Source organism: Phascolarctos cinereus, unplaced genomic scaffold (genome assembly GCF_003287225.1).
Source record: "Phascolarctos cinereus isolate Bilbo 61053 unplaced genomic scaffold, phaCin_HiC Scaffold_4;HRSCAF=312, whole genome shotgun sequence".
Taxonomy (NCBI): domain Eukaryota; kingdom Metazoa; phylum Chordata; class Mammalia; order Diprotodontia; family Phascolarctidae; genus Phascolarctos; species Phascolarctos cinereus.
In genome coordinates this window covers 344,330,543-344,344,702 of record NW_027555847.1, presented here as the reverse complement: position 1 = coordinate 344,344,702, position 14,160 = coordinate 344,330,543, and the positions used below count along the sequence as shown (strand labels likewise).

Below are 14,160 nucleotides of genomic sequence, written 5' to 3'. Positions count from 1 at the left end.
ATAAATAGCTTATTTTTATGTCCAAATGTTGTACAAGATAGGTTGTTCAACCTTTTGACTAAAGGTATATCGTTTTTTCCCATTCCATGCAAGAAAGGATAAACTAGTCTGCCTGTCATAATTTAAAGATTAAATGAAATGAGTCATTCCCTAAAGGAAGAGAAAATGTGACATATCTATCTATTGCTAAATATTATCCCTTTATCAAAGGAATTAAGATATCCTTAATGGGTTTACTAATTATTTTTGTAGTATCACCTTTTCAAATCTAAATCCAACAAATAATATCACAGGATAGTAATAGAGGACTTCAGTCATTACTGTGAAGGAGTTGGAATGAAAAAATCTTCCAATTTCCTGTACCATTTTAAGAAGGAACATTTGAAAGGGTTAGAACTCATAAAACAATAGCATCTACTATTTGATATCTAGATTCTAGAAGATTCAAATAAACCATTGCCTGGTTAACTAAACTGAGAATATAAAAATCATCCATGGTATTATTGTGTATTTCCACAAGTGGCCCAAGCATGTTTGCTACCCACATTTCATTGATCCCTGAAATAAAGTCCTATAAATGCAGGATAAGTTCATTTATAGGCTGCTAAAACAACAACAACAACTCAGTTTTGATAAGAAAGTAAGGTTTTATTTTAAAGTTACTAACATTAATCTTTTAAAGTGTTATCATTTTTGAGTTTTAACACTTAACAACTGTAATTGTTAATTGTAATTTCTAAATACCATAACCTTTTGAAAATAGTACCAGCCATCTTCTTCATCCGTGCCACTTCACTTGTGATGTTGTCCCTAAATCACTTATAACACTGGCCAAGTCTTTTCTCCTTTCCATCTTTAAAACAGCCATGCCATGGGATCTTATGATTTCCCTTCTAAAAATGTGTACAAATCTCTTGATAACTCATGACTAATTAGAGGCAATGTTGTGTAGAAACACCTTCAGTGAGTAGAGACTCAGGAGACCTGGACTATAACTTCTCCTCTTGCCCTTACCTTGCTTTGGCATCTTAAGTCAGTCAGCCATCATCTCTGAGTTTCAGTTTCCTCTTCTATAAAATGACGGGGTTGGATGAAATGGGCCCTAAAGTTTCTTCTAGCTCTCTCCACCTGTGAGCAAGACACTCTTTTAAGTTTCTTGCCAACTCTTTTTTTTTTTTTTGCTAGGGGTTAAGTGAATTGCCCAGGGTCACATAAGTAAGTGTTATGTGTCTGAGGCTGGATTTTAACTCAGGTCCTCCTGAATCCAGGGCTGGTGCTTTATCCACTGCACCACCTAGCTGCCCCCTCTTACCAACTCTTAATCACCAGTGGATTTAAATGTACACATATCCTTGGCAGATATGTGACTTTGGTACACATTCAAGGTTTCATCTAGTCCTCAGTGATGTTTTCACAAGTCTTAGTTTGTAATGTTCTAAGAGGAAAGATATATTTAGTTTGATTTGTATGGTGCCTGTCATGTAGATAAACACTAGTCATGAGCTAAAATATTTTAGTGAAGGGGAAAAAATGTGATTTGAGTGACAAAAATATTGTCTCCATTGTCTCTTCCTCATTTTTATTTAAAATTTTACTTTAAAATTTTCTTTTTAAAGAACAAACTAAAAAATTTACTCCATGATTTCCTAGAATGTTGCTGAATAAAACTAGAACATAAAAATACATGACATTTTTCTTTTTAGTTCATTTTATCAATTTTGATTCAGTATATCTGCATTTATGTAAAATGAGACAGGCATTTTTTTTAAGTACTAGTATGTCAATACAGCATGTTAGTAATGAGTTATTGCTCCCTTCCCTTTTTATTCTTGGTGCATTATAATTTTTTTTAAAGGAGTATTAAGCAAGTATGTTAATAAAACATAGTTCTGATTTTGGCTTTTATTTTATGATCATGCCTCCTTTTTTTTATCCATATATTTTTAGGAGGGGAAAGTTATTTATCCTCCCTTTCATCTCAGCTCAGAAACTGTAATGTTATTTTCGCATTCATGATGAGATCAGGAAACACTGAAAATATTTTGGATTGGGATTAAGCTTTTTTTTTTCTATCTGGGAGTGGTAGGAGTACAGTTGGAAAAGAAAAAAAATCACAGCTAGGATTTAGAAAATTGCATGCCCTCTTTTGAAATCTAACCTTTATTTTATTTTTCTAAACTGCTGTAATTTGTCAAAAAGGACAAACCTACCTGACCCAAATACAGCCATCTTAATTATTATTCTTTTAAAAATGTCTTTTCTTTTCGCTTTGTTATCTGTTATATTTGGATCTCATGCCTACTGCCTTGCTAATTAATTCAGCTAGCTTTAAGAATTCTGAATGTTCTGCTAAAATCTCAAAAAAGTGTAGGTTCATTAATGTCACATGAACACAGACACACACTTCTAGAGACCAGATTTATATTAGATATCACCATTTAACATCTTGTACCATCTAACTACCCCTACTAGTCACATTACTTTTTTTCATCTTTAAAAAAAAAGCTTAGTTTCCTTTTTTTTTGAGGTCAAAATTGCTTTGAAGAATTTTTTTTTTGTCTTTTAGGTGGGTCCATATAAATCTCAGCTTATGGGGTTAGCATCATTGCATGCAGTCTGCCATCTTATTTTTGATAGTGGAATGAGTCGTAGCACAGAAGATCTTGGGATATGTCAAAGGAAAAGGAATTCAGAGTTCTTCTAGTGCAAGAAGTTGAGGACACTAGTATCAAAGAGGTTAAATGATGTGCCCAAAGTCACAAAAGTACTAAGTGGCTGAGCTTAATGAACTAAGTTTTCCTCACTTCAAATTGACCACTCTTTCCATACTAGCTGAGTCTATCTTGATTTGCAAAAATGGCTTTGCTGAAATTTTCACCTTTAAAAAAACCCAAAAATACCTTATCAGTAACTTTTATTATTTTTTTTTATTTTTATCCTCAAATATATTGCCCTGTGCCACTGTGGATGATCTTTGCAGACTGTTTGGTAATTAGCATTAGGAGATTTGAAGATAAAATAAAGATTTGTTATATATTTTATTCAGCTATGTGGCACAATGTCTAGGGTGCCAGGCCTTCAGTTAGGAAGACTTACCCTTCCTGAGTTCAAATAAGGCCTCTGACACTTAGTAGCTGTGTGACCCTAAGCACATCACTTAACCTTGTTTTCCTCAGTTTCCTCATCTGTAAAATGAGCTAGAGGAGGAAATAGCAAACCACTCCAGTATCTTTGCCCAGGAAACCCCAAATGAGGTCACACAGAATTGTGCATGACTGAAAATGACTGAACAATTTATTGTTAAGTTTGGGAAGAGTTTTTGCCTCTTCTACCCTCCTTCCAAATTGTGGACCATATTATTATTAGTAACATAAGTTTTCTATACAGAAGACTTAGAATTAATACTCTAACCTCTAACCTTCTTGTTTAGTTCCACATTTTACATTGCAGTAGTAGTAACTGTGGACAGTACTGAAATTTTTACTTTTATTGTATGAACTAGTAAACTTCAAAATAAAGTGATACAAGGGAGGTTATGAGGAAAAAAGTAAAGATTTTCCTGAATTATTCAATAAAGGAATGGCTGGTTGAAAGCATTCTGGAGCAAGAGCATTAACTGGTTTTATATTTACACTTGTAGGTGGTAGACCTGCTTGTGTCAATGTGTCGATCTGCCCTGGAATCTCCCAGGAAAGTGGTTATTTTTGAGCCATATCCGTCTGTGGTAGATCCTAACGATCCTCAAATGCTGGCCTTCAATCCTAGGGTAAGTAATGATCCTTTTAGAGACTTCCTAGAAGAGACTTTGAGAGTGTTAGAACTCCTAGTTGTCTTAGAAATCAGCTATTCCGATGCTATTCCAATTTTAAAGGTGAGGGAAGGCAGAGCATATTTGACCAAGATCACACAACTATTTAGTAATAAAAATGGAATGAGGACCCAGGTAATGGCATGCTGGTAAATGTTTAGCAACCACACACTTTTAAGTTTGCTTTGCATTGTTAAAATTTTCTTCATCCCTTTCTCAAGTACCGACCATCAACAAAACCATAAATCAAACCTTGATGTGTAGTGTTTGCCAGTTTCTGGGGTGTAAATGCTTCTAATGAAACTGTACCAGTTGGCACTGGTGAGCAGCTGGTACAAGATGGCTATAGCGTATCCTTGAACCTAGGTTTCCAATTCTTTAACTAAGTACTCTTTCTACTATACAAAAGCCTAGCAGTGTTTTAGATTTTTTTAGATCAGTCTACTTAAATCTCTAGCCTTCTGCCCTCTTCCTGTAATTCTTTCCCAAAGAACCTGTTTCTTCATTTCTCCTACATTCAACTGTTTATTCCCACTTCCAGGACATCATACATGCCATTCATTTTTGGGTATTTGTATTCCTTCCTTTCAAATCCTCACTAACTTTGTGAATTCAGACCTTTGTATTGCTATTCAAATCAAGCCATGTCCTTTTTGTACTTTAATAAATTATGGCAGTGTTAATTTTGCCATTGTTTCTCTGGGTACATATAAAAGTCCCACAATTTTTCATGTGTACTTGACTGCTTAACACATTTCAGTTTACTGGAAGTAATATCCTTTGCTTTTTGCTTTTTTTTTCTGTTTTCCCTGCTCTACCTAGTGTAGGATCTCCTACAGAATGAAACTTAGATAACTCTCTCTCTCTCTCTCCTGGGACTAGGTTGGAAACTTGACATCAAATTACATGCTCCTTTGAGGGTTTGATTTCTCATGTTGCAGTGGAGTTAACTATTCCTTGCTTCCTCTTAACATTCATTCTGAAATTGTACAAAGAAACTATTTATTTAGAAAGCTTTTTCCCATCCACTCCTTAACAATCAACTGCAATGATGGGCACTCTTGCATATATTTTAATTATGTTTGAAACCAAATGACCAATTGAGGATATAATTTCATTTATATAATTGTCTGAGTCCTGGTTTAACACTCATTTAATTTGAAAGATATGTCTTAAAATGTATGATTTGTGGTAGATATCAGTGTTTGGAGTGTATTCTGTTTATTGTGCTCATAAATGGCCAAGAATTACTATGGTGGGGAAAATTCAAACATCAGGACTTGGTGTCTTGCATTTGATTTGTGTAGTTTTTCTTTTCTTCCCACTCAGTATTATAGTAACAGCTTCCAAAGAAGTGAAACAGGAGCAATTAAGGCTAAGGCTGTAGACAAAGAAATATTATTTTTCATGGATCAAACAAAGGAACGTTCTCACATCTCATAGCAGTGGCAGCTTAGTATTCTGTTTTCTTCCAGCTCATTCAAAGTTCATGCAAGTTTCAGGCAGCTTTTTGTCCAATATTTTATTAAGTACCTTCTATGTGCTTAGGACTGTGCTATGTGTTGGGATTACAGAAACAAAAATCAAACCATCTTTGTTCACGAGGAACTCATGGTCTATTTGAAAGACAGTATGTACTTGTATAAGTTTTTTCAGAATGAATCAAGCTAAATCAACACCAAAGAAATAAAAGGAAGTTAAATATAAGAAAAGTAGGAAGGGCAGGATTTCCTGGGAATCAGGTTGAGTAAAATGGCTTCATATCATAGTGCTTAAGGTGGGTTTTGAAGAAAGTGAGTGGTTATCTAAGGTAGAGGTGAAGAGGGTGTGCAATACATTCTAGGAATGAGTGATAGAGAGTGTTAAGGCACAGAGACAATAGATGCAATGCCCTATGTGAGAACCAGCAAGAAAGCCTGTCTGGTTGGATACAAGAGCAGGAATCACATACAATGAAGTTGGAAAGTTAAGTTGTGAATGGCCTTAAAAGCCAAATAGAGGACTTTATATTTCTATCCTAGATGAAACAGGAAGTGAGCAGAGTTAATTGAGTAAATAGTTGGGTCTATAATTAAGGAAAATCATTTTGTGTGAAGAATGGATTGGAGGGGCGGGGGGGAGATTTAAGACAGATGATTAGGAGGCTATTGCAATAGTCCTGGTGAGAAGTAATGAGGGTATGAACTGAAATGATGTCTATGTGTAGAATGAAAAGGGGATGAAAGCAAGAGATTTTGTGGAGCAAGAAATGATGAGATTTGGCAAATGACTGGATATGTGGGCATGAGAATAAGTTAAGGAATCAAGGATACCAATGAGATTATCTTCCCTAGAAAGTAGAAGAGTGATCATACTCTTGATAGAAATAGAGATATTCTATAGAGGGGTTCATTTGTGGGAAAGATGAGTTCTGTTTTAGGCACACTGAGTTTGAGGTATCTAAAGCACATCCAGTTTAAACTATTTAATAGGAAGTTGATCATATGACGTGGCAGAAGAGAGATGGGTTGGATAGGTCTGTATAGATACAACCATATGCATTGAGATAATAATTAAATGCCTGGGAGTTGATGAAGTCAAGTGAGAGAATGGAGACAGAGAAGGAAATAGGACCCAGGACAGAGCCTTAGTTTGTACCTATAGTTAAAGGAAGTGAGATGATTGATGAACCATCATAGGGCACTGAAAACCGGTGGATAGCTATAGGAAGAGAATCAGAAAGCCAGAGTGTCAGAAAAACCCAGAGAAGAGCAAGTATCTAGGAGAAAAGGATGATCAACAGTGGGAAATGGTAAGTCAAAAAGAATGAAGACTGAGCCAGAAAAATCCCCACTAGATTTGATAATTAAAATAACATTTTTAACTTTAGACAGAGCAATTTATTTTGAGTGATGAATCTGGAAGCTAGTAGAGTGAGAATTGAATGAAGGGAAAGAAATAGAGGCAATGAATGTTGACATATTTTTCTAGGAGTTTGACTGAGAAAGGGAGCAGAGATTTCAGCTAGTATAACATAGTTAAGATATTCTAAGAACCAGAGAGACTTGAGAATGTTTGAAGGCAACAGAAAGAAAGAAATAAGGACAGACCAAATAAACATAAGAGGGGGTAAACTGCTTGAGAAAAATGAAGGATGGTATCATGTAAACTATTTTGCTTTGGGATGGAGAAGGGTAACTTCATTATCAGAAACTGGAGTAACAGAGAAGTTGGAATGTATAAAAACATAAAGTTTTTAAAAAATCAAATTTTTTTAAAAGTTTAAGTATTTATTTTCCAATCACCTCACCTCTCTAGTGAAAACAAAAAAGAAAAAGGAAAGAAAAAAAAGAAAAGCCCTTGTAACAAATATACATTGACAAGCAAAACAGTTTCCCCATATTGGTCATGTGTAGAAAAATCTATGTTTCAGTCTGATTATCAAGTCCATCACTTCTCTTTCAAGAGATGGGTGACATTCTTCATCATCAGTATTCAGGAATCAGATTTTGTCATTACATCCATCAGAGTTTTAAGTTTTTTAAAGTTTGTTTTGATAATGTTGTTGAAGAACTGTTACCTTCTGATTTACCCCTGATTAAAGCTTTGCATATAAAGAGGAGATTCTAAATGAAGAAATGCTGGCTTTCATGGTTCTGTAAGTTAATATCACGTGTGTGTTTTCATTTAAACAGAAGAAGAACTATGACCGAGTAATGAAAGCATTGGATAGTATTACATCTATTAGAGAAATGACACAGGTAAGTAAGCATGGTGTTTTACTATTGTTATTCTCATTGTTTTTGCAATTCAGGCATGTTGGGAAGTACTTTTAAAATTTATTTGCGTTTGGATCATGTCCCTTAAGATGGATATTTCTCCTAAAGGAAAATAGGAGTATAAGGATGATGATTGTTTCTAATCAGGAAATTTGGATGACTGTGTAATGTTACTGGATTAGATATGCCATTGTCACTGTCTTTTATGAAAAGGAAATAACACAGTTATAGTAAGATTATGTCGTGTAGAAAACATCCAGCTTGCAATCAGGGACAGCATTATCATCTTTAAAATTACCATCCCCCTCTTCCCTGCAGCTTCTAGTAGTATATTGCACAAGGTTAAACTCTCAGTAAATGATTTTTAGTAATGAAAATGACTTTGCTATAGCTATATATTTATACTATATCCTAGACCCCAGGCATTCCTGGTTTTATAAATAGCTGCGAAGTTTGACTCTGGCATCAGACCTTTGCCAAAAATGGCTGGTTCTTTTCTGGGTTACATATAAGCTATTTTAAATGGGAGACAATGTCAACTGATGAGCACTCCACTAAGAAATGTAGGGACTAGAATTGTAGAACTGGCTCCTCGGTGACCTACCTGCTCTGTGACCTTGGGCAAGTTACTTAATCTCTTGATGTCACTATCTCTTCAATATGAAGATGAAAATAGTAGAATTTGGTATCTTTTTTTCAAGTAGGTTTTATTATATCACATCTGCAGAATTTTTTGAGATAAGTGTATTACAATCCATCGTCAGTATTGCTAAATATAGCATTCTGTACTCCTGAGTTGTCAAAGGGAGATTTCTCTGAATATTTTTCATTGAATATGGTTAAGTTGCATAGGCCTTCATTGTTATTATTTGAGAGAAAATAATAAAGTACTGTGCTCAGGGATGGGAAGGAGAGGAAGGGAGAGTTTATTTTAGTGAAATTTCTGTTCAGTTTTTTTATGGAAAGCCCTAGACTCAAGCAAATACGCTCAGGTGCAGTGGATAGAGCACTGGGCCTGAAGTCAGGAGGACCTGAGTTCAAATCCGGCCTCAGACCAAACACTTGACACTTGCTAGCTGTGTGACCCTGGGCAAGTCACTTAACCCCAATTGCCTAAAAGCAAAAAAAAAAAGCGAATACGCTCAGATATGAACATTGGTTGGAGTTATAAAATGTTCTCTTTTATTCTAATTTTATAGGTATCATTTAACCTTGGAGTGAATTTTCTAGAGCAAGTTTAGTTCTTACGAAGACAAAGCTGTAAATTTTCAAGGATAAATGTCAAGAAATCTGTGAATTAGGCATACTAATCAGCCTGCATTTCTTTTGTTAAATGTGTGTTAGATACTTTAAAAAATAGATATTTTAAGAGAAATCAAAAATTATTGTCTTTTATAGGCACCATATTTGGAAATCAAGAAACAGATGGATAAACAGGACCCCCTTGCTCATCCTCTGTTGCAATGGTATAAAACTTCAGTGTTCTTTTTAATAAAAATGTAGAATGTGGCCTTACTCTGCTTGCTTTTAAAGAAGGAAAAAAGAAAACAACAGCAATGCATGTCTTTTTTTTTTTAAACCTGCAATGCTAAGATTCTCCTGGAAGCTTATGAGCCCTGAAGATTATATAAGCCCTTAATGACTCTCATTTTAATTAAAAGTTCTACATCACTGGGGAAAGAATACACTGTGCCTTGCATTGCAAAGATATGCAGTCCATTTAACTGCTGTTTGTCCATAGTAAAAACCTTGATTAACAGGATTGCACAGGTAATGAGTTGTTCTGGTTAATTTAATTTTCTGGTTAAGTGAAGATTAAGCTGGAACATCAGTTGTTTCAGTATTTTTAGGTTAGAAAATCTTCCTAAAATTCATTAGTTCCTTTTCTTGCCTTAGTCATTGCATCATTCTTTTATGTCAGAAGGTGGTTTGTGTGCTTCAAGATTTCTCCCCCCTTTCCCTCCAGCTTTTTTTTTTTAGAAGGTCCGCAAAATGAGTTCTTGTATATTGTAGTAATGTATATTGTGGTCATTTCTAGAAGTTGTTAAGAGACTTAACTGAATGTCTCCTGAGCCCAGAACACAAGCCCTACTTTTTTTTTTTGCAGTCCCTAATATTACTTTGTGTTTCTCATCACTCACCTCTTTTTCCTAAAAATGAAACACAGGATTAGCTGAGACAAGCTAATTGTTGAACAAAGTAGAATGGTTAGGAAATTCTATCCCAGTACCTGCTGTTCACTCCTATTTAACAATGGTTTCCCCTCTGAGTTAGTCCCTACCAGAGAATTTGAGATATTATGCTAAAACATGGTCACAAAAGTAATAGCCACAAGCCACAGAGAGTGAAATTTTCTATATTTGAAGTTTTATTTAAAAAGGAAATGTTGTTGGGGCAGCTAGGTGGCGCAGCGGATAGAATACTGTGCCTGGTGTCAGGAGGACCTGGGTTCAAATTCAGCCTTGGACACATAACACTCAGTAGCTGTGTGACTCTGGGCAAGTCACTTAACCCTGATTACCTCACATTAAAAAAAAAAGAAAAGAAAAGAAAAAGAAATGTTGAAGTCCCTCTTTATGTTATATCCCATGTGGCAACCTATATCGATCACCTCTAGTCTTGCCTTGGCATTGGGGGAGGGAGGGATACATTTTATTATTCAGAGATTCTGCTTAGTTGAAATCAGTTTAATCAAGGTTTTTTTTTTAACATGACATTAATTGAAATGGAGAAGGATCTTGCCAAAAGAGGTTTGAAAAGACTACCTTTTTAAATTAGACTTCAGTTCAAATCCCACCACTACCATTTACTTGCTGTATGACCAGGGGCAAATCACTTAAGCTCTCTGAACTTCAATTTCCTCATTTGTAAATTAGTGATAATAGTTTGTAATACTTGCCTCCTGGAGTTGCTATGAAAATGAAATTAGCTATCTTATAGTGATATACGTGTGTGAACAACTATTATTGTTATAACTTACAATATATATAAACTAAAATGTGTATGGATATACATACGATTTTTTCATCTTTGGAACATTCTTTGCTTATACAGTGTGCAAAGAGTCTGTGATTTTATCAGCATGAAAAATTCTTATTCTTGGGATTCCCTCTGCCCAATCAGATCATGGTCCATCTGTAACTAAGTAAATGAATCTTAGGGAATTTGTGGCAGTTTAGGAATGTTAAATAATTTGCATAGGTTCAAACAGCTAACAAAAATTCGAAGTGGGATTTGAGTCCATGTCTTCCTCAATCCAAGTCTTTATTCACACACTCAGAAACACACACACACACACACACACACACACACACACACATATGGATATTTATCTCTCTATCATCGACTATACCATGCCACCTCCTTATGTCATAACAATGTATGCTGGAAAGGAAAAGTACATCCTTCTCTCCCTCTCCCCTTGTCTCACTGATTATTTGGTATCCATCTACCTTCTTCCACTTGACCATGACATTCAGTGCGTTCACCTTTCAAACAGAAGAGATACTGACCATTTTCTTTTCCAGAATTTTTTATTCATTAATTATAATAGTTATTTATATTTTGCACATTTTCAAAAACACTTTCACATTTTTAAAAAAGTACTTTTTAATTGACACTTTCACATTTTTAAAAAAGTACTTTTTAATTGAGTCCATTGATGATTGTAATCCTTTTGTTTACAGAGTATTTGAGTAAGTACATTTAGTCTTTTCTATAACTGATAACATATATGATCCTTTGATTTTAAAGTGACACTCTTAAGTTTTAACTTAATAGTTTTAAATTATCTTTCTTGAGAAAGTAGGAAATATAGAAATAGTTGTTAATTGTCTTGTCATCTTATGTTGATGATAATTGTGTAAAACGTACCTTAGAAGTGTTCTTTTCAGTAAGATGACTGTTAAAAAAGTTTTTGAACTGTGATTTTTACATTTCTTCTGGCCAGTCTTCAATGCTAACTTAAAAGTTAAAGTCTTTTAGACTTGTTTCAAGAGAGAAAGGGAAATATTATGTAATTAAATAAAATGATTACAACATCTTTGGCACAGCAAGCATTGACCTTAATCATTTCTTTCCTAAGAATAACAGCATTTTTTTTTTGCATATTTTGTGGCTGACTAATCATTTTAATTTCAGGGTTATTTCAAGTAATAGGTCGCATATTGTGAAACTGCCAGTTAACCGGGTAAGTTATTTTTCCACCTATTCTTATGTCAGTCAGTCTTTTAAATTAGAGGGATACTTGTAAGATGATAGGACTTATTCTATGATTCTCAGACAGCTTCATAAGTTTCCTAAGATTCAGACAACCAAAGGTGGAAGAACTAAGTCATATTTCTCAGTTTTGTAAATTGCTTTTTGTTTATTGTACCAAAACTCCAAAATATTAAATGTGAAGATAGGGCATTTATCTTGATACCATAAATAAATAAAGTCAATCAATATCAGATCATTTGAGGATTCCAACATTATTGAAAAGAACATCACTGAGAGTATAAACAGTAAAGAATCATTTGTTTTTTACTATTTTTTTTTGTTTCACACTCACCAAATGTCTTTTTTTTACTTATATTAACAGCACATTAGAACCAAAGATTTGAATGTTTAAGGGAAATTTCTAACTCTGCTCTTTCTCACTATGTAAAGGGGAGAAGAGATTCTTTTGTTTTTACCATGTGAATGGGGAGGTGAAGGGGAAATAGCCTCTGACTACCCTCTTCTCTCTCTCTGTCTCTTTCTCTGTCCCTCTGTCTCATTTATCTTTCTTGTCTGTCTAATCTATCCATCTGTCTATCTGTTTATCTATCCACTTACTTATCTACCTGCCTACCTACCTAATTATCTTGTTGTTTGGTGAGGTATCCTTTTCACAGAGTATTTGATGGCTTCTTTAAATAGGTATACTTCTAGCAAAGAGAAAATTGGAACCAAGAAGGCCTATTGTAGCCAGAGGGCAAATATTAATGAATCTGGTCAATTTGTGAATTATACATTTCATGGATCATCCACTGTGGCCATTTAAAAATCTTGAACTGGATTTCCTTTGCTATCCAGCATGTTCCCAGCCCATTTATCTACTAGAATGGTTATTGGGTTCTCCTCGCGGAACTCAACCTTGTAAACCAAAGAAAAACTTAATTAAGAAAGCTCAGCGTTCAGACAAAATTTAATAAGGTATTTCAGTGTTACATATAAATGATTTGGGATTATTGGCACATTTGCTCCTTTCCTAGTGCTCTTACAGATTCATTGTACTATATTTTATTATTCCTATCAAGAATCCAATGTAATTTGTCTGGCATAGCATTTTCAGGTGTTTGAATCAGCCTATTAATCAGATTGGCTTCAAATGACTTGAGGTAGATACTGGGTAATGGGGTTCTGTTGGAACCAGTGAGATCTCAGTGAGCCTTCAACCTTGGAAATATGTTCAGCTTGACACTTTTCCATTTGTCATATTTTATTTAACAGCAATTGAAGTTCATGCACACTCCCCATCAGTTTCTCCTTCTCAGCAGTCCACCAGCCAAAGAATCCAATTTTAGAGCTGCTAAAAAACTCTTTGGAAGTACCTTTGCATTTCAGTGAGTATGGCTTAATACTACATGTAATGTTGGCCTCCTATACAGAGTGTTTAGTGAGTACAGAAGGAGGAAATATTTGATTCCCAAGAGCTGGTCGGAAATTCCAGGTTGCTAGCAAGTAAATGATTGGGTTGCAAACACTGCATTTTTTGGTAGCATGACGTCTTTTTTTTTTTTTGAAGCTTGACTTTTAACACTGTGTCTTTGGCTGCCCCCCCCCTTCCATTTTTAGTGGCTCCCACATTGAAAACTGGCACTCCATCTTGAGGAATGGCTTAGTCGTTGCTTCAAATACACGCCTGCAGGTAAATTTTCTTCATTTATGAAAAATGATACTAAGAAGGTATAGTAATTTTTTCCCTCCCTTATCTTTTGTAGCGATATGTGGTCCTTCAGTGTGCATACTGCACACTAGTACACATCTAAATTAGAAGGTGACTCTTGCTATGTAATCTTGTTCTCACCAGTAGCATTGTTTAGAAAAGTACAGAAAGCAAGTTATACATCTTTCCTTTGTGTTCATCTCACCACTGTTTGGTGGAATTCTTCTTCTGTTATTCAAATAGGAGAAGAGGGCCCTAGATGAAAAAGTGAAAGAAAATTCCTATAGAAGCAGTGAAACTATATATTGTGCTTAACACAATAGACAACACAATCATACATGCTTTCTTTGTAATCACAAAGTGTTTTAGTTTGTTTTTTGTTTGTTATTGAAAGCAGGAAAGAATACCAGAGAACCCATTAATTACTTTTTTTCCCTGATCTATAAAATTACTTTCAGGGATGTTGGCGGAATGTTGGGAGCAGATATCCTCACCTGCTTCTGGTCTCCACCACCATACTTCACTTACAGTGACATTGCATTGCTACATAGCTAACTAGCTTATACCTAAAAGTAGTTGAGGTCAATTCAGAAAAAAAAAAAAGATGGCCAGAAATCTTCCTGACTTGTCTCTGACCAAACTGTATATGAAAGGTGAAAAAAAAATGTTGAAAAAAATCAGCC

The 14,160-nt window shown here is 34.9% G+C and overlaps 1 protein-coding gene across 1 annotated transcript in view; it reads left to right on the top strand.

The window, feature by feature from the left end:
* PARP8 (poly(ADP-ribose) polymerase family member 8) overlaps window positions 1-14,160 on the top strand; it is a 217,081-nt gene that overhangs the window by 179,693 nt on the left and 23,228 nt on the right. Inside the window, 6 exon segments of the mRNA XM_020996772.2 lie at window positions 3,641-3,766; window positions 7,483-7,548; window positions 8,965-9,032; window positions 11,707-11,755; window positions 13,042-13,154; window positions 13,387-13,459. Coding sequence (XP_020852431.1) covers window positions 3,641-3,766; window positions 7,483-7,548; window positions 8,965-9,032; window positions 11,707-11,755; window positions 13,042-13,154; window positions 13,387-13,459 — 495 coding nt within the window.